Raw genomic sequence first — 22891 nt, forward strand, 5'->3', positions numbered from 1 at the left:
GCCAGTCAAGACTCAGCTACCGAGTCGTACTTACTGTGTACTATCTCCTATGTACAGTACTATACACTATAGCACAGATGCGGACACAGATGCTTAACGGTGTCCCTACCTCATTTTTCTGCCTGTTAACAAAACACGCAGTTTCAAATCGATGCCTACTTTTTGAGATGGGTCTGATGAGCAAACATGGTCGCTATCATCATCAGATCCTCGTCAATTTCCAATCTTATTTCGCTAGGCCTGACCATGCTAGTTTTAGTAGGTAGGCGAGTAGGGATACCTACCTAGGTACCTACCTACTTAGTGTCTGTGTGTATCCACAGTGGGCAAAGAGCACGTTATCTACTGTGGGTTGCTTTCGCGCTAGGTAGGTATTCCCACTTCTTCATCCTCAAGCCTAGATGCGTGTCCATCTACAGGATCTAGACAGGAACTACTACTTAATCTATCTACGACTTGACACTTACTATTATACATACATAGGTACTACGACAATATCCAGTGTGCTTTGCTCGAAACCGGGTTTCAGTATGGATGGTGATGACAATCAGGTCTCTGGTAAAGTTGGCGCTTTTTTCATCCGGTAACAGAAACACGCCGATGTGCTACATTGAATTGATGTAGACTCAACCTACCTAGGTATATTGCAGTCTTCGGAGTACTGAACTTGAGCCGCCATAACTTACCTATTTCTATAACATCTCCTATCTGACTACCTACTTCTATACCACGCCATTTCGCGTCTAACTGGTCACAACCCCAGATATGCAAAGCATTTTTGCAGTCGCCAAAATTGCTCCGAAATGAAACACTTGTGAGAAAAGGGAAGGTCAGCCAATACATGTATTCACAACACCCACTTCGATACTAGCTCACCCGAAACTGCGGGAGACATTCTCGATCCAGTAAGGCACCTCTGCTCACCTCGAAGCCGGAGGTATTGTCCCCTACCAAAAAAGAATGTATGTAGACTAGTTGGTATGGTCGTATTGAATTGGCGCACTATGAGCCTCAAATACAGTACATGTGTTTTCCTAGCCTTCGCATACCTAGGTATTAGCAAAAGTACGAATAACATGGACTCCAGCATTGGGTAGTTCTGACGACAGATACCGACGACAAGTGAAACCTCACGCGTCAAGTGTCACCTGATCCCAGATACGACGTCACGAAATATAGCAATCAAGCTTAATTAGTTGTACCTGTGTCAGAACTATCCCCAATCCACGGCAGTGGACGTAGAACAAGGACCACAGAAGACCAACCCACGACTCTGCGTAACCTCGAACAAATGATCCTGCGCGACGATGTGCTAATGATACCAGAGGGAATGTATAGACGTTCTTATACTTATAGCCATCGGTTTCCGAGTAGGTACATATTAAGGCAGGTAATTTCATACCTTCGGGTCTCGTGCCGTGACGCCGTAATGTGTTACAAGTTCCCTTGCTCAAGGTTATGCATACTTTTACTTGCGGCATATACGGTCCCCCAACTGTATTGGGATAAGAACGCAATGAGGCCAATGCCTCGCCAGTCTCGGGAGTCGCATTGTGCGCCTTCGTGCTTGTGGTGTCTGTAGTTTGTCTTTTTGGAGGCCGGTAAGATTGGCCAACTCGGAGACGTTGCCATGATGTAAATGGTTAATTAGACTCAAGGTCGTGGGTAATACCGCGCTTTGGCGCCAAATCGTCTTACCCAGACATTCTAAAAGCTATTTCGAAACCTTCAATTATGTAAACTGGCTGGCTTTCATCCGGTTCCGAATACCTACCTAGCATGTGTGGCGTACAGCATATGCGAAAATAACCTGCTATCCAGACGTTTTTGCCGATCTGTTACCAGATAGGTATAATAAGCGCCTCGACTCGACATGGCGACCCGCGCGCTGCTGACGAGCCACGTAGAAGTACCGTGTGTATGAGCCTCAAACCTCAAACCTGAGTATCAAATTATTACAGGCGGGACCCTAGTATGCTTTCATGCGACGCTGCAGCGGATATATCCACACCGTAGCAACCCAGTTCCACTGCCGGAGGTTTTCAGCCACGTTGGCTTACATGTAGTAGTAGGTATTTCGTTTATTCTTTCCATTCGACGTGCGTATATTGGTATTTTACATGATCGATTGGTATCTACCTACCTATGTAGTAAATGGCATCAGGCACGAGATATATCTTTATTACCCCTCTCTGCGTACGAGCAACAATGGGTAGCGTGGCTGCTAGTGCACTTCAGCTGTTTCATTGTTGCATAGTAGACGCTGCGCAGGTCCTGCACATTTACATAGTAAATCTAGGTATGTGGTAGCTAGGTGAATTAGCTGGTCAAAAGTAACCGCATTGGAATTGGAGCGTTGTCGCTTTGGCATCATGGGTTGGATAGAGGCAATGTCTATTATACCCGCCTGCCGGTCTAGAACCCTCTCTTGACTAGAAGGGGCATCATGGGCAAACTAGGCTTGGAGCGATGGTGAGGTTCGGCTTCGGTCTATCTACCAAGTTCTTAGTTGGAAGCGCAACTACAGATACAGTGCTTATGCAGTCCACCGCGATCTAGTGCAGTACAGTTCCATTACTTACCTACATAAGTAGGTACTTAGGTAGGTACTGTCTAAGATCACTTGTCTGTTAACCGCCGATTCACGAGAAGTGCGCTTGCGTCTCTCGACTTTTGCTATCACCGAGGACGGGTCTCTCGGTGCCATCATACATAGTACTACATAAGCATCTTTGCTTGGCCAGAAGTGCGTCCAGCATTGTATACTTCGTAGGTATGTAGCTACCGTACCTGATGATGCTTAGTGCGAAATGAAGACTCTTTATTCAGTAATGTGGCCATATTGCTGTCCGGAGTTGAGAGTGGCATACCGCTACTGATGATAACTACAGTAAGTACCTACATATACCCCGAGAGAATGCGGACTTAGTGGCGGGTGCGGGCATTATCGGCCCCGAGCGTCCCAAGCTAGTGGGACAACTACTCGGACGAATATCGTCATTGGTTTGGTTGTCATCATGGCAGTTTTTCGATTTTCTTCTTTATTCTGGTTTTTTCACCACGACATCTGTCGCCTAATGCGCTAAACACGAGACGTTGATCCCGGTATCGATTGATATTGCACATCACCCTCGAGGTCTTTGTTTCCGGGTTTCCACGCGAGCTAGGTTCCAATCTTCGCCGTCGTCATCGGATCGTCACACGATACAGTTCAAGAGGTCGGAAGCTCTGGCTTCCACCTCATCCTGCCGCTCCCACTCGCGCAGGTGCCTTGAAGCAACCTGATTAAGCGGTGAGATATGCTACGTGCGCCGGTCGCGGCGCGCCACTGCGCCCGCCACGAGCCATCCCGATTCTTGCATGCCGGCCACTTTGGCGCTTCGATACCCAGATCCCGCGTAAGCCACGCGCGCGCGCCCATACAACTGCGCCAGCAGCGGAGCGTACAAACAAACGGTGCGCCCTTCGAACCGCTTCGCCCACCGTCTCCCTCGTCCCTCGGACAGCCTCAAGCGGCACGACAGTTCAAGCGAGGACGGAAATGGGGCCGGCGGCTGTTGATCTTCAGCGCTGTAACGGGGAGTTTATACTTGGTCGATCGGACACTGTTCGCGTCAGGCGTGAGCCGCTCCCTGTTCACTTTTGGGACGGGTCTCTTTGTGGCGCTCGATTACAAATTGAATTTTCGGCCTGAGCCTTTAACGGGTGGCACAATAGAGGACTTGCATCGGCGTAGCGCCGAGCGGCTTTTCGAATTGTTAAGAGCCAATGGCGGACTGTATCTCAAGATTGGTCAAGCTATTGCTATGCAGAGCGCTGTTCTGCCACCAGAGTTCCAGCGCATGTTTGCCCGCATGTTCGATGATGCGCCTCAGGTTAGCTGGAAGAACGTCGACAAGGTCATCCGCCAAGATTTCGGTGGGAAGAGCGCTGAAGAGGTCTTCGGTGTAAGTTTTACAGGTGAAGAGGGCAAGGGATTGATGGAACGGCGCGCTCGAGCTAGCGCAAGTGTTGCGCAAGTCCACTGGGCAAGGTTACCGGACGGCAGGGAGGTCGCAGTTAAAATACAGAAGCCCGAGATTGCGAAGCAGGTTGGCTGGGATCTTTGGGCCTTCAAAGTTGTCATGCGTGTATACACATGGTGGTTTGATCTCCCATTGTACTCTATCGTGCCGTTTATCACTGAGCGTCTTATGTTGGAGACGGATTTCAAATCGGAGGCAGAGAATTCGGAAGTGATGCGCAAACTAGTCAATTCTGAGCCGTCGCTTAAGGATAGGGTGTATATTCCTCAGGTGTACCCCGAGTTTACTACCAAGCGCGTATTGGTCACGGAATGGATAGAAGGTGTCCGGCTCTGGGACAAGGCCGCGACGACAGGACGTTGGCTTGGCGGCTACGGAAACCCGTCGGCCGGTGTTCACGGCGAGAAGCTGAAGTTTACTCCGGCGGACACAGAAGCTGCGCGCAAGCAGCTGCGGTATAACCCGTTGAACGAAAAACTGAAGCCTGAACGGGAACAATGGAAGGGTCGAAACGGCAAAGGCGGACTAGGCCTTAGTAGCAAAGACGTGATGAGTACGATGGTGGACTTGTTTTCGGCGCAGATTTTCAAATGGGGAGTCGTTCACTGCGATCCGCATCCGGGGAACATTTTCATCCGTCGGCTGCCCTCCGGCAAGCCCGAACTCGTGCTCATCGACCACGGCCTCTACGTCTACATGGAACCTAAATTTAGACAGCAGTATGCTTTATTCTGGAAGAGCCTCATGACGTTTGATAATAAGACCATTGCGGATATAACGGAACAGTGGGGCATCAAGGCTCCAGATATCTTCGCCAGCGCCACGCTCATGCGTCCCTACGAAGGTGGTGACGGGTCCGCTAAGGACGCGCTGACGAGAGAACTCTCGGGCAAGACCAAAGCCGAACGTCATTATGAGATGCAGCAGCGCATGAAACAGGGCATCCGTGACGTTCTCGCGGACGAAGACAAGTGGCCCAAGGAACTCGTGTTCATTGGCCGCAACATGCGCATCGTGCAGGGGAACAACCAATTCATGGGATCCCCTGTCAACCGCGTCAAGATGATGGGGAACTGGGCCAGCGCCAGCCTGTTCCAAGATCGGAACCTGCCACTAGGCGAGCGACTTCTGAACGCTTGGCGCCACCTGCTCTTCAAGACGGTGCTGTTCGCGACGGACGTGGCGTTCTATACGTTCAAGGTCCGGCAATGGCTTGGCCTCGGCGGTGGCATGGAAGACGAAGTAGAGAAACGTATGGCCGTCATGGCCAAGGACTTCGGGGTTGAATTACAGCATGAGGTGTTTGAGGGTTAATTCACAGCAGCAGCGCAATGGGGGACACACAAAAATGGTTATAGATGGCTTGGCTTTGTCATAGAAGAATCTCGGCTCGCTCTGTATAGAGAGATAGATCACGAACTACTAACTCCTGTATACCAATACCTACGAATCTGGCTAGGGCCGTGTAGATTTAATAGAACACAGTCACGACTACATACTTAGTATGCGTGGATGGAGTATATTGAGAGAGAGAGCTGAGCTATGGTCTTGGAGCAACTGTAACTGTAGACGTGATTCCGTTGCCACTGTAGACCTTGACATCCAGCGGTAAACATACCTACCTATTCCACGAACAAGAGGGTGGGCTATAATGCAGGTAATATAGGTGTAACGAATGTTGGCGATGGGCGCTTCAAAAGAAGCTGCTGGGTCTCGACGGGTGTTGGCTGATTGGATATCCCCGTAGTCCAATGAAAGGGATCGATGTTCTCCAAGTAGGAAGCTTGGTGGAAGTACCTACACCAACCTACAGTAAGTACTATGTAGACCAGGATGAGATGCCAAAGCTACTTCGTACACTACCTCTAGTCTAGTGTACCTAGTAGATAGCCCCTCATTTAAAAGGGGCTGGGCTGGATCTCGACGATGAGAGATAATCACACTCTCGTTTGATACCGATGATTCTGATGATATCGAAATCAATTGGTAGTACTCATGCCACGCAGCGAGCCATGACCGTACGACACGCTATGGGTCTTATGTGGGAGCGAGAGAGAGAGTTTTGATCGTTGGGTATTGGGTGTGCCATACCCGTTCCACCCTGGCCGGCAGCTTGCACTTTCGTACCGGCCGGTAGCCGATGGGTGGCAGGAATCACTCCTCCTGACTTCTTTCTCTCCGTCAACATAGGTAGGTATTAGCCATTTTGACATCTGTGATCTGTCTATACGTGTGTACTTAAACAAATAGATGTCTTACTGCGTGATTATCACACTACATACCATTTCATACGCTTACTATACTGCGATGGGAATTGGGCGATTGATAGTGAAGTGTATACTTACAGAATAATGTACGGTACTTAGACAGAATCACATCTACTGTACCCAGGTATCGTATTTGGAGACCCCTCCAGGTGCTGTCGTCTTTAATTAGCTTGTTTCAGACTGTCGAGGGAAACAGAACGCTCAGCCAGAGGCCAGACAGAGGCTTAGCCTAGCTTGGACATTTTCATCTGGCTCTCTTGCTGCGCTAAACCACATGCGGAATGAATACCGGGCGATATAACAACTTGTTCGCACTAAACGCGCCTAGTCCAGGTACAATCGTACACTAACGTCAGTACTCAAGTACTACCTAGTGTACTTGCATCGTATCTCTCTCCATCTAACGGTCCTCCGTCATCCTATCCCATCACATCCCAGCAGCTCTCGATCCTCTTCCGCACACGCCATTCTTGTTTCCCGCTCTCGCCGCTGTCCTGTCCGCTACGTGTGTGTACTAACAGTCAGTAAGTAGGCGTGTGTGTGTGTGTGGTGTACGTGTAGTGCACAGCTTTGTCCTTCTCTTTTCCCCAGCTTGCGCCGCCCGCTGGTCTGACTTGCATCGTTTTGTCAATCGACTCTTCTCTTTTTGCGTCTCACGCTCATTGTTTGCTTCTATATCCATTGAACGTCACTGGTGGTGTCTTGTTCTTGAAGTTGCTTTTTGTGTCTTTTCTTTGACTCTTGTTCTCGTCCTTTGCTTGCACGGATAGTGTACCTGGGTTGATTGTTTCATGCGCCAGAAGAACCAATCGATTGGCTCGGCCGCACTTCCATCGTCCTGACCTGCCGTACTGTAGCTCCTAATGCAGAGACCCTGAGCCCTCGACAAGGTAGAGCTCCCCTTGCTGTATATTATTTCTCGACCCGAGCATAGCATCGTCCTCCTTGAGCAGACACAACCACCCGCCCGCCCATTCTCTCTCCCACGAGCTCTGCAACGCGAGACTTTGTCTGAGACCTGCGCCGGTGGCCACAGACGATTAAACGGTCCAGATCCCACCAGGATACTCGACAACGCATCCTTGCGTGCCCACGCTTCTGACGTACGTCCCTCCAGAAACCAACAGGTTGGTAGACACGCCTTCTCCTTGCTTTCGCTTTTCTTGATTTCCCCCCGTATGCGCAACGAACCTGCGATCGACCACCCTCCAGTACAGTCCACCACTCTGCTTCGGTTGGTGCAAGTACCGGTTGCATACGCCACGGCGCATTGGCAATACACCTCTCCTTGGGTACCTACCTATTGGCTCGCCAGTGACGAAGCCAGGAGTCGTGTGGCTTGGTACGCAATTCCATCTATCATTTCTCGCGACAAATAGGTTACATCGGGGACTCCCGCAAAGCGAACGACATAGTCAGGGGAATCCATCATCAACTCCAGCCAGGGTCCCAACCCCGGTGGTAAGGCGATTCGTAACAGTCCCGGAAAACGGTTCATTTGACTCGCTCTCTGTCTTCTCGTTCTTTTCCGCTCGTGGCACCAGCGCACAACCTCTTGCCTTACTGGAAACACTCATGGATGGATCTGCATTGGCGGACTGCCAGACTGGTGATTTTGATGTGCATCGTGTAATTGGAGACTGGAAAACTAACTGGAATATCGTAAAGACATAGGTTTTAGCTCCTTGTGCTAGGTCACCTTCTCAACGACGGACCGCTTCAATCACTCGTTCAATATATCAACAGTTAAAGACAAAATAGGGGAGCAAAGTCACACAGCGTCCGGGCTTGAGACCCAGCAGCTACAAACGACATTTCCATTGCGCATAAGTCTCCATAGCTCGAACAGTGCTGGGACCTACCTGGCGATTTGCCTTTCGTTAACAACGTTTTATGACGTGGACCGGCCGAGTCCGGCTAAGCCCATTCGTTACTGCATTTGACGCATTTTTGGGGATCACACGGCGGGAGCTCTCCTCTTTAAGCCCTCAAGCAACTTGATAATCTGCCACTAATTCATATCGGGGTCTAATTTTATATTTTTATTTTTTTTGGCAGAGAGTCCTTGTTGGACAAAAGATAGGCGTGTAACTAACTGCGATCGCGATACCTTCAAGCCTCTTCACTCCTGCGAACTCGTCACGCGCATGGCCGTTTGGTATACTTGTCAACATACCTTGCTGATTTGGTCATCATTCTGCATCGATATTGCCTGCTTGTTATAGGACGTATATGCAATCTGCGCCTGCTGCCACCGCCTCATCCGTAAACGCACCTACCTCCCACTAAACTCTGATTCCACATACGCTTGCATCAACAATCTGCAAAGATGAGCCAAGAAACTCACCCTCGTCGATCAAGCTTCGGGAATCTGCTTCGACGCAGTAAGTCCGGTGATATGAAAACTGGAAGGAAGGGTTCACATGGCCATCAGAAAGAGTCGGTTCCCAAGTCCCCTCCTCGTCTGCCGGCCCTCTACAATGGTTCTCAACCTCAACCTCTTCCTTTTGGAGGCGACACTCGTCCCGATTCTGTTGCCATAGTTTCTGGAAAGGCAGATCACTCTTTTCATCACCAGCCACCCCGTGCTTCTATGGACCCTGGGCGTCCCTCCATGTCGTCGTCCATCGCAAGACCTCCTGTCCCACCACTACCAAATGGTGCAGCCGTCGATCCCTACCCTCGTACAGAAAGCATGACGAATCGTGGCCGATACAGTTACGCGAGTAGTGCTATCAGTACTGTTAACAGCCCTAGAAGGGTTCGTAGAAGGAAGGATCCAACTCCCTTCAAGTACGTTACCATATATCCTCTACTTTCATCCCAAACGGCTTTACTGATCAGGCCTTGATAGCATACTAATCGTCGGCACTCGCGGTTCTGGCAAGACTTCATTTCTTGAATTTTTGAAGACATCTCTTGCCTTGCCTCCAAAGAAAAGGTCCCAGCGTTCTACTGAGATCGAACAAGAGGTTACTTCTCGAGCAACCCCATCAGGGAACTTCATACCCCATTACCTTGAAAGTGAGATAGACGGAGAACGTGTAGGCTTGACCATTTGGGATTCAGAAGGCCTCGAGAAGAATGTGGTGGACCTCCAGCTACGAGAGATGTCCACCTTTTTGGAAGCGAAATTTGAGGAGACTTTTGCTGAAGAGATGAAGGTGATTCGATCACCGGGCGTACAGGATACGCACATTCACGCTGTTTTCCTCATCCTCGACCCAGCCCGGCTCGATCGCAACATAGCCGCTGCTAGGGCGGTGCCCGGTGTTACTCAGGGCGGAAAGCATGTCATTGATTTGGGACGTGTTGTCGGTGGTCTTGACGAGGATCTCGACTTGCAAGTTATGCGCACACTGCAAGGCAAGACGACGGTGATTCCTGTCATTTCGAAGGCAGACACTGTCACGACAGCACATATGGCTTTCCTAAAGAACACGGTCTGGGCTAGTCTTAAGAAGGCCAACTTCGACCCCTTGGAGGCATTGGGCTTAGATGACGAAGAAGAGTCTAATTCTAGTAGAATTGACGAGAATGAAGAGTTGGAGGCGGATGGAGCAGTAGCTGAGTCCAGTGGAGATGGAGAAAAGGGCCAGGCCGATGCTGAAGAGCACGGCGATGGGAATATCACAGGAGAAGATCGGCCATCGACCTCACAACGATCCAACCCATCGCTCCGTCCATCCAAGGTATCAAACGAAGACAGTGCTGATGAGCTCCCTCTCTTACCTATGTCGATCATCAGCCCAGATCTTTACGAGCCTGGTGCCATTGACCGAAAATTCCCTTGGGGTACGGCCAATCCTTACGACCCCGATCACTGTGACTTCACTCGTCTGAGGGACGCAGTCTTTTCAGAATGGCGCAGTGAGTTGCGAGAAGCCAGCCGTGAGCAGTGGTACGAGGGCTGGCGGACTAGCCGACTCAAGCACCGCAGCCCTGCGAATCGACGCCGTTAGGCATTGCGACAGGATTCGCAAGGTCGCCCCTTGTTCCATAGATAAAATCCCACACCGCATGTTCAACGACTTATGCGTTTTTTCTTTAATTTTTTCAGATCACCCGCAGCAATACCCATTGATTGTTCTCTCTTCGATTCACGTATTTCCCGGACGACTACGCACCACGTACAAGCCAAAAAATTCTTTTCTTTTCTGATGGTCATCGATTGAGTAACAAAAGTAATCTCGAATGTGGCGGGTTCTCTTCGAAGTCGGGAACCCAGGAGCAGGAGTACAGACAGTTGGAACGAATTTTGGAGGCCGATGCTATAACCCTATCTACCCAACACAAATACTATTGGTTTGTTGTGGAAACGAAGTTAGGGAAGAATGAATAGTCTTCAGGGTGCGGTACTATTGTGTAGCTACCTATCTCACTCGCCTTTGGAACCCCAGGGAACAGGGCGACATAATGATCGGGTCTAGGTCTTTGGTATGGCTGCCCGAGGTTTCTCTACCTCTGGTCTGCGACCTTCCTGGGTCACCTTGGGCCCTTCATCGCATATCTTCTTGTGTTGGAGTGACTACTGCTAGGTATACCGCCGTAGAATGTTAGGATTCTTTCAACTCAACCTCATCGCGCGCCATGGTTCATGCATGACTGATGATAGCATGATGTGATGTCAACTTTGTTATTTTCTCATAATGATATGTGTTAGACCGAGATTGTCTTGTCTCCTTAGATGTGAGCCAAGCATAGTGTGCTCTTTTCTCCGTCTCAGAAGAGACAAAAACAGTCATTCAGTTTCAAGGGTGCAAGATATATCAAAGCCTCATATGAAGAACAATTAGCATCTAAAAGTCTGTCTTCGATCTAACTTACATCATAGGCATCGCCTGTCCAGGGAGCTCGTCGAGCCAGCCCTCCGTCTCCTCGACAACAGTATTCCGAATCGCACACCTGTTCATCTCCTCCACGGTCTGCGTCTTCAAAACGCCCTGCATCCCGGGACTGCCGCAGGCATGGAACATGCACGAGTCGTTCATGGCGCGCTGCAGGGAATCCCCCTTCCACCCGAACATGTAGTCGGCGTGCGTCCCGTACCCCCTGCCGTCCACGAACGACCACACGAAGGGCTGCGACCCGTCGCCCGGCCACATGTCGCCGAACAACTGCGTCTGCCACATCGTCTCGTAGGCCACCTGCGGCACGCGCACGGGGTGCGACGCGGGACAGGGCCCCGCCTCGCGGAATTGGCCTAGACTCGTGTCGTACATGTGCGATTGGTGGTCTGGACTGTCGAGGTTCGCGCCGTCCCAACATGCTGGGAAGTGGTGGATGGCCATTATCCCTGCGGGACAGGGCTGAAAGGGATAGACGCGGTTAGTTTTTTTTTTTTTTCTCCTTTTTTTTTAGGTTTTTTTTTTTGTTTGCTTCTGTGGAAAAATTTGGTTGTAGGCGAATTTTGTTGAGGAGGGAGAAAGGGGGCGAAGGGGGGAACGTTCGGAAAGCAATCAATGGAGGGGATGAACTTTGTTTTTGACACTGCAGAGGAGCTGACTGCACCTTTTTAGGGAAATCAGGCGTCTCGAACCCTCGAGTCAGGATCGTCTGTAGACACGTGTATGCCAGACCGGGCTGGGCGCTCGAGTTGGCGATGGAAGTTGTTGTGGGCGAACCGACTGTCATCCGGAAGCCCTAGATAGATGGACATCGCGTCAAACCCTCATATATCCCTTTTTACTCAAGCAGGTAATACTTGGGTGTTTACGTACAGGCGGGAAAGCAGTGATGTACTTATCGCCATTCCCGAGCAGATCCTTCTGCGTGTAGTAAATCGTCATGCCGCCCTTGATATCAGGCGCGTCCTGGCCCTCGTAGCCGAGCTGCGCGTTCGGGTACTGCGGCACGCGCTTGTACGAGCCGTTCTCGTGTCGGAAGTACAGCAGCGCCGTCCAGTAGTTGGAGAAGTCCTCGGTGTACGCGCATGTCGTGCAGGTGCCCTTCTCGCCGATGTCGCCTTGCATCGTCGCGTTGAAGGCGTTCCCGCCCACGATCTGGTGCACGTGCGACGAGGGGATGTTGCCTGGCTCGACGACGGGGTCTAGGCGCTGGATAGATATCGAAGAGCACGCGAAGCGCAGGCCCGCGTGGGAGAACCCGGCTTGCGCGAGGAGGAGATAGAATGTCTTCATTCTTGCGGAATCGTGTGTGCGGTGTGGCTTTCTCAAACGAGTATCGTGAGCCTCAGGTCATCAAGATGGCAGCCTTTATGATGTCCATGGTACCGCTCCATCCTTGTAGTTGTTAATGAGATTTGGAACGTATTGTGTCTATATAGCAGAGATGTGCCGCCTCCTATTGCTGATCGACCCGCCAAGGTAATATATCTCCCTTCAACGACTGGAGCTTGAGCCTGATCAGCTAGAAGCGAGATCTTTATAGATTGGAACAATATAGATTGGCCTATCTGAACGTAACGATGGGGGGTTCCTGAGTCCGGATAATTCACAAACATAATTGCCGATTCGCCCATCTGCCACAGGCGCATTCAGGCATATCAACTTGATTCCACGTCCTGGTTCGTCGTGTTACTTGTGTACTATATTCTGAAGATAAGCTAGTATATCTGTGGATTGAGTTATCTCTTATATCTTAGTAGCTCTATCATTACTGTGAAGTTATATTGATTGAGATGAGGCTCTCAATTCGTCAAGAGAGATAAGACGGTAGTGTTTAACATGAGGGTGCAGGCTCTAGATATGGTGACCTTATTCTGATAACTATACTGCATAAATAAGTTCAGCGCAACCGATGTCTTCCTATGATCTCAACTAGTTGCCCAGGTGAGATAGACGCAAGACCCGTTTCCATCGCAGAGGGTGCATGTGGGAGCAGCGAGCTCATCAGCATGGGTGGTACAAATGCGGGGACTCACTCAATTATACTTCGACTTCTCGGTGTATCGTCTCGTTCTGCTTGAATACTGAGTATACAACGAGTAAATATACAAGAGTCTACAATAAGAATACATGACGAGTAGCACAACTCTCTTGAATTTATCAATCTGATTAGGTGACATAGATAATAATTATTATAAGGAAATTCGTCACTAAAGATCTTTGAATTCAACCTGACGAAACCAATTTCCGAATCACGAAACAGAACTCCGACCCATTTCCTTCTATTAATAAACCCGATACAAGGCGACGGTGAACGCTGAGAAGATACGTTTTCGTATGCCCAACGGCCTAGCGCTTCTTGTCGCTACTCTTAGCATGTCCCTTGCTGTCAGTCTTCTCTTTCGCCTTGTCGCTGCTTTTCGGTGGTCTGACGGGGAGCATGAATCTCAGGGTTTTCGCTGTTCGGCAAGTTAGCAAAATCGCAGCTACAAATATGGGTGATTAGTTATATAGACATACGAGGGGCGTTCTTACGTTTGGACACCTTCTGAGAAGATTTCCTAGTCGCCAAGCTGGACTTGAGCGGCATGGTTCGAACCGGCTCACCGGCTCTGCGCATACCTGGTGGTGGCATACGTGGTATTGGTGCCCCATGCCTTTAGTGTCAGGTTAGTATCGAGCAGTAGCATGTTGAGAGGAGTAAACGAGATCGTAAGGAGCTCACCGGGCCTCCATGTCCTTTATTAAAGTCTTGGTAGCATTGTACATGTCTTTGCTGACGTTTTCAGCGATCTTTAATAAACCCATAATCTCAGCATACTGAGCCTTGTTGAGGGTAATCACGGCTTCCTCGGATTTGCGAGCCATTTTGGCCTGTGTGTGTGTGTGTGATGGATTGGTGTCTATGGGCCTGAAAATGTGTGCTGTGGTGAGGAGTGAGGAGGATTTAAATAGACGAGCAAACCTGGGAGGCGCACATGTTCGTCCAGTGTGAGACAATGCAGAGAATGTCTGCGTCCGTACACCCGAGGGAGGTAAGGGAGGCAGCAGACCGCCTCAGTTCGTTGTTGTCTCCCGTACCACAATCCATTTGTACTCTACTGTGCTAGAACGAGGCTGTCACGGTGGCTATAATTGGTTCTGGGTAGCCGATAATGGATTGCTGCAGATTCTGTCAAGGGCAGACTACTATCACAATTTACAGTGGCAATGAGACATGATGAAATTGATGTAGATAGGTAACAGTGGATATCACATCGATGAGAAAGGTCCTTGGTGCCGACATAGTCCTCCCTCCATTTGACTTTGCTACATGCAAATAGGTAAGATGGAAATCAGAAGGAGCCGTCTAACTAACATACTGGTATTTCTTGACGAGATATGACTATGACTATGACTATGACTAGGACCGATGGATATCAAGGTTTTAGTGTTCCTCCCTCTTGGAAGCATATAGCTTCATCGCGTATTGACTCATCTCACTATTCCTCACATGTAGAACGTGACCACTTCCAAACTGAACACCGAGCTGTGCGACCTGTACTCCCCACCGATGGCTCATAATGAGAGCAAACAACACAAACAGACGTCACGGTGAGTACTGAGACTAGGATCAACTTTATGAGAAGCACAGTTCGGAGACAGGTTTATGACAAAATCCCGAAGTGCCGGCAATACATTCGGTGCCGTATAGTTCTTATGTCGGCAGAATAAGTCTTTCCGGACCTTGGCAATATCATAGACAGCCCCACGTGCACACTTGGGCCGAAGAAGAGCGGATTCGCACAAGCCTTGGACAGGTCCGTCTGTAACCGAAGGCAGACTTGAACACGGACATGCATGCAACAACTAGGCTGGCAGTCTTGTCGGATTCACAGATGTCGTGCTTGCAAGATTAGAGAAACTACCGGGCAGTCCGCTGGAGTCTTTGACTGACGTGACAGCCGTTGGGCAAGCAGGGGATGCTCATTTATCATCTTGCTTCACCGTGAGCTTACTTTTCTCCGACGATTAATGCATGGCGTTGAGCATCTAGTATACATAATGACTGAGAACGTGCTGTTCGATAGGGATATGGCTGGATTCCAGACCGACCGCCTCAAGAGCAACCGGTGTACAAGAACAGCTTGTGTAGCCAACGTCGGCAAACATAAGAGAAAGGTTCGCACGTGTCCGTACCTTCGCCATCGTCAATTATTGCTATGAACGCATCTGACTCACCAAGCTTCCGAAAATGGTGTCCCCATACAATGTTTGCTCCCAAAGCGGAAATATACACATGAACTCCACGAAATGTAGATAAAAGCAGAGGAAACCGTTAATTACATAAGGCTATGATGTTTTGAAGCCAGCCGACTGCGCCCAAACTCGAGGGACATAATCCATTGATGAGGCGCAGCAGTCCAGGTCAGTGCAAGGTTGCGTCAGTCAGTCACTAGAAAAACGACGACCTGTGCCGCAAGGAGCCCGCCCATATGCCCTATCAGATTCTACGTCACAGGCCCCGTGGAGAAGACCGCCTTGCGATAGAGAACGGATGAAGAATGAGGCCAATTGGTAAGCGACATATACCTGACTTCGGAAATATGCTCGCTGAGCTACAATGAGGGTCTTCAACACCGTCTCGCAGTTGAGAACCGACGAGAAGGTGATCATACAATACATACGAGGGTTGCAACCTCGGCAGCGTCTGGGCCTGGGACCTAATAATTGCCAAGATCGTCCTGCCGAGGGAAAGGTTAGATGACGTCTGCCATGGATTATTATTATTGTTGTTGGTCGGATCACTTTTTGAAGCATCACGCCTCGCTACCGCAGCATCAGCCTAAACTTCATAAAGCAGTCCTCATGCAAGTACGCATACGTACAATCACCCTATCGAGAGTATTCTATCCCTGTACAGATGCCTTAGATAATTAGAAGGTAACCCGGTTATATTTTTAGGGGTCATCTACGGAGTATTGTACGGGCAGTATGGGGAAACAGAGGATCCCTGAACCACTTCGCACCATACTACCTGACTAGGTTTAGGGTATTGCTTCAACACCTCGTGAGACGCGAGGCTTCAAAAAGTGAGCCCATTGTTGGTAATCACGCCGTTGCATGCTGGGTCGCCAAGTAATAATCATAGGCATAAGCTCCATTCACATTGGCACAAAAGCCAACACCATGACAGCATAGAATATCAGTTCTGGTGCGGATCTGCGAACTGCTAAAATTATATGAAGCAAGCACTACTGTAGAAGGCAGCGAGTCAGAATAAAGGATTATATGTAGGACGTACTCTGGGCGTATCATGTAAACATCCATTTATTGATACTTGGAAGACCTCTCTCTTCTATGCCCAACTCATAACACCAGAGCCACTACCGAAGCTAGTAATTTAATTAGCACATACCGATAAAATGTTCTCATCAACAATACTCGGGACAGGCCTGGCGCTGCTTGCCTCAACTCAACTGGTCGCTGCTCAAAGGTAAGAGAGGCAATCCGCACATCTCAAGACCGTACTGACCGCCGAAAGTCTGAACCTCACTCTTACGTTCTACCCTGACGAGGACAATACGTGCTCTGGTGACGACTCCAAAGCAATTACTTTCACCACCGCCAGCTATCCTACCTCGCAATCATGCTTCAACCTAGGCGAGATATTCGCTAGGAACTCAACCGGCGGCTTCCGGAACTCGTCAGTCGTCCCTACTCCCAATGATGAGGGCATACGATGGGCAATCACCAATGCGCAGGCGTGGGACCCAGCCGGCAACTACTCGCATGTCAAGTACGAACAGCTGAATTCCGTCGGCATGGACGAAGATGACGATGCCACGTACGCATCGAGGAGAGTCAACATCTACAACGGGGAGGACTGCCTCCAGGTGCGCTACGCCGATGATGACGATGGCGATTTGGCACCTTGGTTCGGCTGGACATGTCACAGTTCCTCGGATGACAACTGCAGGACGACTCCTTATAGCATCGAGAGCTTCATCATTATTCCCTTCGATGAAGACGACCGGGAGAAGGGAAAGTGTTTGACCTTTACGGAAGAAGGAGCCGGCGCCCTTAGCTTTCCTGGGACGTTTGGCGCCCTTGTCTCTGCGATTGTAGTTGGATTCTTCTTGCTGTAACGAGGCTATTGTTAGGCGGTATGGTGATTCATTACTACATAGAAATATCAGCGTTGTCAATATATATTTCCCTTGAGTTCAACTTTAGGCCTTGAGTCGCGAGACAGGTTCCGTCCTCGCTCAATGAGTAATCTAATTTTTCCCGGTGATGCCCTCACCCAAAAGGTACCCGGCTTTGCTCTTCTCCATCTTGGTCGTAAAGCTTCATATAGACCGTCTCTCCCCCGTCGAAGTAGTCTTTGACAAGAACCAACTCCATATCCAGCCCCAAGTTCTCGAGATCGACAAGCAACCGAGTGACAGACTTCTTCCTGAAGAACATGTCGCAATACCAGCCCTCGGGGAATTCCGATTCCCAATCAACTTTTCCCGCCTGTTAGCAAGTGTAACATCTGTCAGGCAAGGGCCGGATTGGATGATAGCAATACTCACAAAAGACGAATTGAGCAAATTGCGACAACGTCTGGTTCTCGTATACGTCCCTTCCGCGAGTATGTCCGTAGCTGCCGTCTCTCACGTTGATCCACATATTTCCGAGATCTCGATATCCGCGCTTATGCCATCCCGCACCGCGAACTTTACGCGGGTTGTATCCTGGCTTCCATCTTCTCGTAGGTGGAACGCCCAAGGCGGGAAGAGCCGGGCTAGATTTGGCGGCGGCGACTTTCGCGCGGAACACTATGTGAGGGCCGAGAGGTAGTCAGCTAGTCTTGCCCTTGGATCGCTAGTACGAAGCTGTCGCTCTGCCGCTTTCGAGTGTCTCATCTGGAAGAGGGATTACAGACACATCGGGAGCCTCGTGAGATGCGAATTGCCATTAGTGGAACTTCAACCTACTGGCATAATCGAAATGGGGAAACGACGATCGGCCGTGTATGAAAGGATGGGGTTTATGGCACATCTTGAATATTGTGTAGATTTCCGAGTCGTCAATCTCATGTAGATGCTCGGGCATCTCGGCTGGAGGAGAGTCTTCACGGTCGCCCACCCTTGCCTGAGAGCCATTGGTACCTAGCAGCTCAGAACGTAGACGCCTGGGATTCACATTCTCGACTGGCGATAGATGATGACGCTGAACTGGGCGGGGTAGTTGAGTTTCATTGTGTAATCGGGCTCGTCGTCTCGCGAGGGCCCGCTCTAGAGCCGCGTGCTCCTCGGGCGTGCGCCCGACAGCTCGAGCCTCGACGCGTCGTCGTCGCGCCACAACTGCATCGTCCATCGTGGTGTCGAGTTGGGGTGCTACCTTATTCACACGCCATGAATTGAGTAAGCGTGAATACATGCTTCGACAATAATTATAGATCGAAACGCTGGGTTGGTGCTCCCCGTCCGTTTGCTGGTGATCAAATTGCTCCCATTTAGCGCGGGCCACGATCAGGGGTAAGCCAAATCAACTTTCCCGTCTCCTATTATTGACTAGTTGAGGCAGGATTTCACTTGGTACAAACCGCGAAAATAGGAAATTAAATTCGACAAAGTCTGACAATAGGAAATTAGAGACACCAAAACAACGACCGAGCACCTTCTCGTAATGGTCTAAGTTAAGCAACCAGTTATAAAATTGCTTTAGTGAAACTGGACCTGATAAATAGATAGGCAACTAATTTATTAACTTTATGATTAATACTCTAGTTAGATCTTTTGCTTTGCTTTTGGCTTATATGTAAACTTTTATTGTCAGTGCTATGTGCCAAGGCCCACCGTTTGCGCCACCATATTGGCACGATGAGTCAGCAGACACTTTCGTACGGAGTCCGAGTGTTCAATATCTATTGCATAGTAGTAGAAGATGAGAAGATTAAAAACATTTTAAACTGTCAATCAACTCAGTAGAGGTTCATGAGTCGCGAGATATCACCTGTAAATACCGGCAATGGCAGAAACCATCACCATCCGAACCCGTAGATTCAGAACCAACCCATTACTGTCTCGTGTAAGTAAGTCGGTGCCTGCATGTAGTGGTGTCCGGTCCTAATCAGACTATAGAAGCAAATGGTTGTGTATATATTCCCCCCATATCTGAGGCGATTCACTGTACACTCACCTGCCTTCAAGGGACGTGTTACACCCCGGCCGATCAGGCATATCGAAGTCGCACCTAGAAGAAGCACTGGCGACACTCTACAAGACTACAGCTGAGCAGATCAGCATCCTCGGTCTGCAAACCGCGTTCGGCGGCGGTAAGACCACCGGTTTCGTATGTATCTACGATTCGGTCAGAGCGCGGACGACATTTGATGCCAAGTACCGGTTGAAGCGCGCGGGCCTCGCGTCTCGAGGAGATCGCCAGTCGAAACAGAATCGTACGTGTTACTCAATTGACCGCCTTCTCACAAGTCATTCATACTGCTGTGATACCGGGCTTACGCATGTGCCCGCCTTGTGCGGTTATAGGGAGCCACTGGAAGAACTGGAGGAAGAGATTCCGAGGTACCAAGAAGCCACAGTACCCTGTGCTATCTGTGCGCTGGGTCACAACTGTACCACCTTAAGCTTGATAAATTACACATGGAAAACGTATGGGGGAGAAGTGCAGTGGGGTCGGCACATCACGGGAGGACCTACAAGACCTAAACCGGAGTGTCTAGTTTACTGAGATTCTCAGTATCGTCACACCTCTAACACATATCGACCGCTTGTTTCATACCTCAATAAATGTTTCGGTATCCCAGTTTCCAGAACGATATAATAGCAGGTGAACGCAAGAGTCGATGAGGCTTCAAGTACAGTAATCTTTTACATGTAGTTGTACACGCTGGGCGTCCAGGGTCGAAACTCTCGGATGTGATGGAAAGCAATGGAATCTGAACGCTGAATTCATCTGAACGCGTCTACAGGTTATAAGTGGCAAAGCTAGTCGAATGACTCTCGATCTTGAGACCTTATTATTGCGGGTTTAGACTGCGTGTCTAACATACTGCTGAAGTAAGCACGGGTGAGAAAGTGACGATATTATTACCCGCTCCCTTTAGCTCGGTCCTGACAGTTTCTCCTTGTCGACAACAAAGATCCCAAACCGACTGATCTCTACCTCATTTTCTCCTCCACTTTTTCGTTCCTCTTCATCTGGTAAGTTCCCCCATCCTATTTAGAATTTGGCATCGGGACTTCCTGGCGTTACACGTGCAACCTCTGTGCTAGCTGAATATGCAGTTCGCCTTGCACTTCGGCTGTACGAAGGACCTTTGCAGGCTGTTCATGATCTTTCAAGACATGCAGGCAATATTGGAAAGTGAGGTTATACAGACTTCGCTTCTCGAAACAGACCCCAGAGACCTAGGCGGTCTGGGCTGGCAGACCAGTTGTATATAGAGTCAAGTCAAGCCACCAACAGCCGAGAAGGAGTTGGTTGGTCAAGGACTCATACAGCCCTAGTTGATCATTGTAATCCGAATGACTTCAATTCCAAGCCCAGTCACCTGCCCTTGTTATAACCACACCGGTGAAAAGTTACAACCGTATGCAGTGAGTTGGCTTCATACATCTTGTGTCCCGCCTCTGAATAAGTCTATAAACCCTTTCTTAGTGAGAATTTCTCCTAAGTTTAAGCGGTTGCAGGCTAGAGAAAGTAATCGCTACTGGCTAGACGTAGCACTGAGCTGTGGCATAGACCAGCAAAGTCAAGTTAGCCAGTATTCTCATAATGGATGAAAATAGTACCAGTATTTCTAAGAGCCAGAAGACACAGGGTACCTCCACGCCAACCATGATATAACAAGTTGAACTAGACCAATGATAGTTGCGAGAAGGCCGAATACAGCAGCAAAGAAGAGACCTGCGATGGCTACTGTTAATGCATTTCTTTCAGAAGTATGTCTCTCGAACCAAGAGACAATCGCGTTCGCCGGTGGGGGTCGCTTCGCCAGCTTATACAGATTCACTAGACGTGCCCCCCAGTAAGTGAAGGTAATGTCAGATGCTATAGGCCGAACAAACTCAACCCACAACCCGTCATGATCAAAGCCTTCTGTTCGAATAAGCTTCTTTAAAAGTATATGCGACCGTTCGTTTCTGACACTTGCGACTGGGAAGAGAATACAATGAAAGGAGACAAGTGTTTCGAAGAGGAGCTGGGGTGGTAAAGTCCCTCTGTAATATTGGTTAGTGTTTTCCAAAAGACGATCGTGGTTTGACAGTACAGTTCTAAGCTCTTGGAAAAGCCAAGCTCCATAGGTTCGTTCTTCGACCGCTTCAGGTGTGCCCTCAAGAACGATGTGTGGTGGAAAACCTGGAGAGTTCTTTCCTTGGGATCGTATAGGAGGTGTTCCAACAAGTTATTCGTAGGCTTGATCTTGATCCTATACCGTCTTATAAGTTTCCATGCTTTTAAGACCTTTTTCCCCATCAGCATCTCGTCAATTTCCTTTTGTTGCGCGGCTGTCTGAGTGATATCAGAGAGAAAGCTTTGCTCCATGAAATCTGTAAGCGGTTGGTTTGCTTCCCATTTGACTGGGCGCAAACCATCCCGTCGATCTCTTAAGCCCTCAGAGTAGTAGTCTTTAGAACTACAGTCTACCATAAAGGCAACCTTTGTGGCTACCGTTGCTACGTAATCCTTCTCTTTAGGTAGAATATCTCCCGAGGGTAATGCTGCGCCTAGAAAGCCATCTCGCGATAAAGACGGGTTCCTGTGGAGAGACCTGATATATCTCAGAAGGTCCGCATGGCTCTGGAGTGCCGGATTATCGATTCCCACGAGCGCGTCTCCATGTGTTGCAGGGCAAACAACTGAGACATAATAGTCAAAATACGCCTTGAACATCGTATCTGTTGAACCATGAGGCAGCTCACTCCCAAGCAGTTGCTTTGCGATTTCATTCTTCTCTGTCTGACTTGGCGGAAACATTATTATACTGCTTGATTCTCCATTCGGGGGGACTACGGGTACACAAAGAATTATTTGATACTCAGGACGGGAGATTCAGCGAGTTGAGAAGCCACCCCCAAATTCCAAATTCAATCTTCAGCCAACACAGCCACGGTCAGATCCACTCAAAGGCAACCGAAGGCAATTATTGGTTCGTGAGAATGCGACCAGCTACCCCGCCTACAAGTAGTTTAAACATCCGCAGTAGCGCCCGCATCGTGGTTTTGTTTCATCAACCTACTAATAAGGATTATGGCTATGGCTGGCTATAATATGAGAGACGTTCCACTATCTGTATCCAGGTAAGTTTATTGATATGATTAGTTCACTTGAGAACGCTCACAAAGGTCAGGCATTCTCAGGTTCGATCAGGCGTTTTTGGCGAATCACAGTCAACAACTTTAAGACAAGACAGGAGTCAACCAGGCTCGTTGGCGAATGACCCGCCAGTGGCAGCCACAGTCTCAAAAGACTCCATGCTAAAAACTTGTTATTCGCATCCCCAAACGCTCCAAAGCGATATCAAAGTTAGTATTTGAGACTTACTGAACAACACTTTCTCGGCACAGCCCAATTAAACGTATGCCTAGGAACTAACACAGATTCTTATAGGCCGAGACTAGTTCTGTGCGGAGGTTTTTTAGGCAACCTCCTTCAACTGCATTCGCGAAAGACATACAGCCGCAAAAGACCCTCTCCCCTTACCCAGTAAGTGGGAGTAATGCGGCGGCTACTTCTGGCTTGTCCAGTTCCTCGT

At 49.3% G+C, this 22891-nt stretch overlaps 8 protein-coding genes across 8 annotated transcripts; 4 read left to right on the forward strand and 4 right to left on the reverse strand.

Annotated features, from left to right (window-relative positions):
* Positions 1-433: 433 nt before the first annotated feature.
* F5B22DRAFT_597704 (uncharacterized protein) lies at positions 434-1094 on the reverse strand. The gene is made up of 2 exons (XM_047974311.1): positions 764-1094; positions 434-639 (listed from the first exon to the last, which is right to left on the reverse strand). Exon 1 carries the CDS (start codon positions 1088-1090, stop codon positions 848-850), a length of 243 nt encoding a protein of 80 aa, XP_047833133.1. The 5' UTR covers positions 1091-1094; the 3' UTR covers positions 434-639; positions 764-847.
* Positions 1095-2977: 1883 nt separating this feature from the next.
* On the forward strand, positions 2978-5567 carry F5B22DRAFT_597708 (ABC1 family-domain-containing protein). The gene has a single exon (XM_047974312.1). It carries the CDS (start codon positions 3300-3302, stop codon positions 5337-5339), a length of 2040 nt encoding a protein of 679 aa, XP_047833134.1. The 5' UTR covers positions 2978-3299; the 3' UTR covers positions 5340-5567.
* Positions 5568-8115: 2548 nt separating this feature from the next.
* Positions 8116-10685, forward strand: F5B22DRAFT_39274 (septin). Its single transcript, XM_047971413.1, has 2 exons — positions 8116-9085; positions 9147-10685. The coding sequence occupies exons 1-2, from the start codon at positions 8622-8624 to the stop codon at positions 10252-10254; spliced, it is 1572 nt and encodes a 523-aa protein (XP_047833135.1). The 5' UTR covers positions 8116-8621; the 3' UTR covers positions 10255-10685.
* Positions 10685-12746, reverse strand: F5B22DRAFT_39153 (uncharacterized protein). The gene is made up of 3 exons (XM_047971398.1): positions 12013-12746; positions 11804-11935; positions 10685-11601 (listed from the first exon to the last, which is right to left on the reverse strand). The coding sequence occupies exons 1-3, from the start codon at positions 12430-12432 to the stop codon at positions 11116-11118; spliced, it is 1038 nt and encodes a 345-aa protein (XP_047833136.1). The 5' UTR covers positions 12433-12746; the 3' UTR covers positions 10685-11115.
* Positions 12747-16242: 3496 nt separating this feature from the next.
* F5B22DRAFT_39265 (uncharacterized protein) lies at positions 16243-17344 on the forward strand. Its single transcript, XM_047971412.1, has 2 exons — positions 16243-16615; positions 16664-17344. The coding sequence occupies exons 1-2, from the start codon at positions 16545-16547 to the stop codon at positions 17265-17267; spliced, it is 675 nt and encodes a 224-aa protein (XP_047833137.1). The 5' UTR covers positions 16243-16544; the 3' UTR covers positions 17268-17344.
* On the reverse strand, positions 17322-18909 carry F5B22DRAFT_597720 (uncharacterized protein). Its single transcript, XM_047974313.1, has 3 exons — positions 18105-18909; positions 17700-17945; positions 17322-17630 (listed from the first exon to the last, which is right to left on the reverse strand). The coding sequence occupies exons 1-3, from the start codon at positions 18547-18549 to the stop codon at positions 17422-17424; spliced, it is 900 nt and encodes a 299-aa protein (XP_047833138.1). The 5' UTR covers positions 18550-18909; the 3' UTR covers positions 17322-17421.
* A 23-nt stretch (positions 18910-18932) lies between these two features.
* On the forward strand, positions 18933-20070 carry F5B22DRAFT_597724 (37S ribosomal protein S24). Its single transcript, XM_047974314.1, has 4 exons — positions 18933-19200; positions 19254-19267; positions 19323-19570; positions 19662-20070. The coding sequence occupies exons 1-4, from the start codon at positions 19141-19143 to the stop codon at positions 19757-19759; spliced, it is 420 nt and encodes a 139-aa protein (XP_047833139.1). The 5' UTR covers positions 18933-19140; the 3' UTR covers positions 19760-20070.
* A 475-nt stretch (positions 20071-20545) lies between these two features.
* On the reverse strand, positions 20546-22229 carry F5B22DRAFT_597728 (uncharacterized protein). The gene is made up of 2 exons (XM_047974315.1): positions 21407-22229; positions 20546-21356 (listed from the first exon to the last, which is right to left on the reverse strand). The coding sequence occupies exons 1-2, from the start codon at positions 22111-22113 to the stop codon at positions 20936-20938; spliced, it is 1128 nt and encodes a 375-aa protein (XP_047833140.1). The 5' UTR covers positions 22114-22229; the 3' UTR covers positions 20546-20935.
* Positions 22230-22891: the final 662 nt, after the last annotated feature.

This window comes from Xylaria bambusicola, assembly GCF_022495145.1.
Source record: "Xylaria bambusicola strain CBS 139988 unplaced genomic scaffold F5B22scaffold_10, whole genome shotgun sequence".
Lineage (NCBI taxonomy): Eukaryota > Fungi > Ascomycota > Sordariomycetes > Xylariales > Xylariaceae > Xylaria > Xylaria bambusicola.

Bases quoted from the DNA above. Each gene is read 5' to 3' on its own strand.
- F5B22DRAFT_597704 (XM_047974311.1), bottom strand. From the start codon at position 1,090: ATGCTGGAGTCCATGTTATTCGTACTTTTGCTAATACCTAGGTATGCG.
- F5B22DRAFT_597708 (XM_047974312.1), top strand. From the start codon at position 3,300: ATGCTACGTGCGCCGGTCGCGGCGCGCCACTGCGCCCGCCACGAGCCA.
- F5B22DRAFT_39274 (XM_047971413.1), top strand. From the start codon at position 8,622: ATGAGCCAAGAAACTCACCCTCGTCGATCAAGCTTCGGGAATCTGCTT. The intron at 9,086-9,146 runs GTACGTTACCAT...AGGCCTTGATAG, and splicing joins AAGGATCCAACTCCCTTCAA to CATACTAATCGTCGGCACTC.
- F5B22DRAFT_39153 (XM_047971398.1), bottom strand. From the start codon at position 12,432: ATGAAGACATTCTATCTCCTCCTCGCGCAAGCCGGGTTCTCCCACGCG. The intron at 11,936-12,012 runs GTACGTAAACAC...CCATCTATCTAG, and splicing joins ACATCACTGCTTTCCCGCCT to GGCTTCCGGATGACAGTCGG. The intron at 11,602-11,803 runs GTGCAGTCAGCT...TATCCCTTTCAG, and splicing joins CGCCTGATTTCCCTAAAAAG to CCCTGTCCCGCAGGGATAAT.
- F5B22DRAFT_39265 (XM_047971412.1), top strand. From the start codon at position 16,545: ATGTTCTCATCAACAATACTCGGGACAGGCCTGGCGCTGCTTGCCTCA. The intron at 16,616-16,663 runs GTAAGAGAGGCA...GACCGCCGAAAG, and splicing joins CAACTGGTCGCTGCTCAAAG to TCTGAACCTCACTCTTACGT.
- F5B22DRAFT_597720 (XM_047974313.1), bottom strand. From the start codon at position 18,549: ATGTATTCACGCTTACTCAATTCATGGCGTGTGAATAAGGTAGCACCC. The intron at 17,946-18,104 runs GTAGGTTGAAGT...GCCCTCACATAG, and splicing joins TCCCCATTTCGATTATGCCA to TGTTCCGCGCGAAAGTCGCC. The intron at 17,631-17,699 runs GTGAGTATTGCT...AGGCGGGAAAAG, and splicing joins ATTTGCTCAATTCGTCTTTT to TTGATTGGGAATCGGAATTC.
- F5B22DRAFT_597724 (XM_047974314.1), top strand. From the start codon at position 19,141: ATGGCAGAAACCATCACCATCCGAACCCGTAGATTCAGAACCAACCCA. The intron at 19,571-19,661 runs GTACGTGTTACT...GTGCGGTTATAG, and splicing joins TCGCCAGTCGAAACAGAATC to GGAGCCACTGGAAGAACTGG.
- F5B22DRAFT_597728 (XM_047974315.1), bottom strand. From the start codon at position 22,113: ATGTTTCCGCCAAGTCAGACAGAGAAGAATGAAATCGCAAAGCAACTG. The intron at 21,357-21,406 runs GTACTGTCAAAC...CCAATATTACAG, and splicing joins TTTTCCAAGAGCTTAGAACT to AGGGACTTTACCACCCCAGC.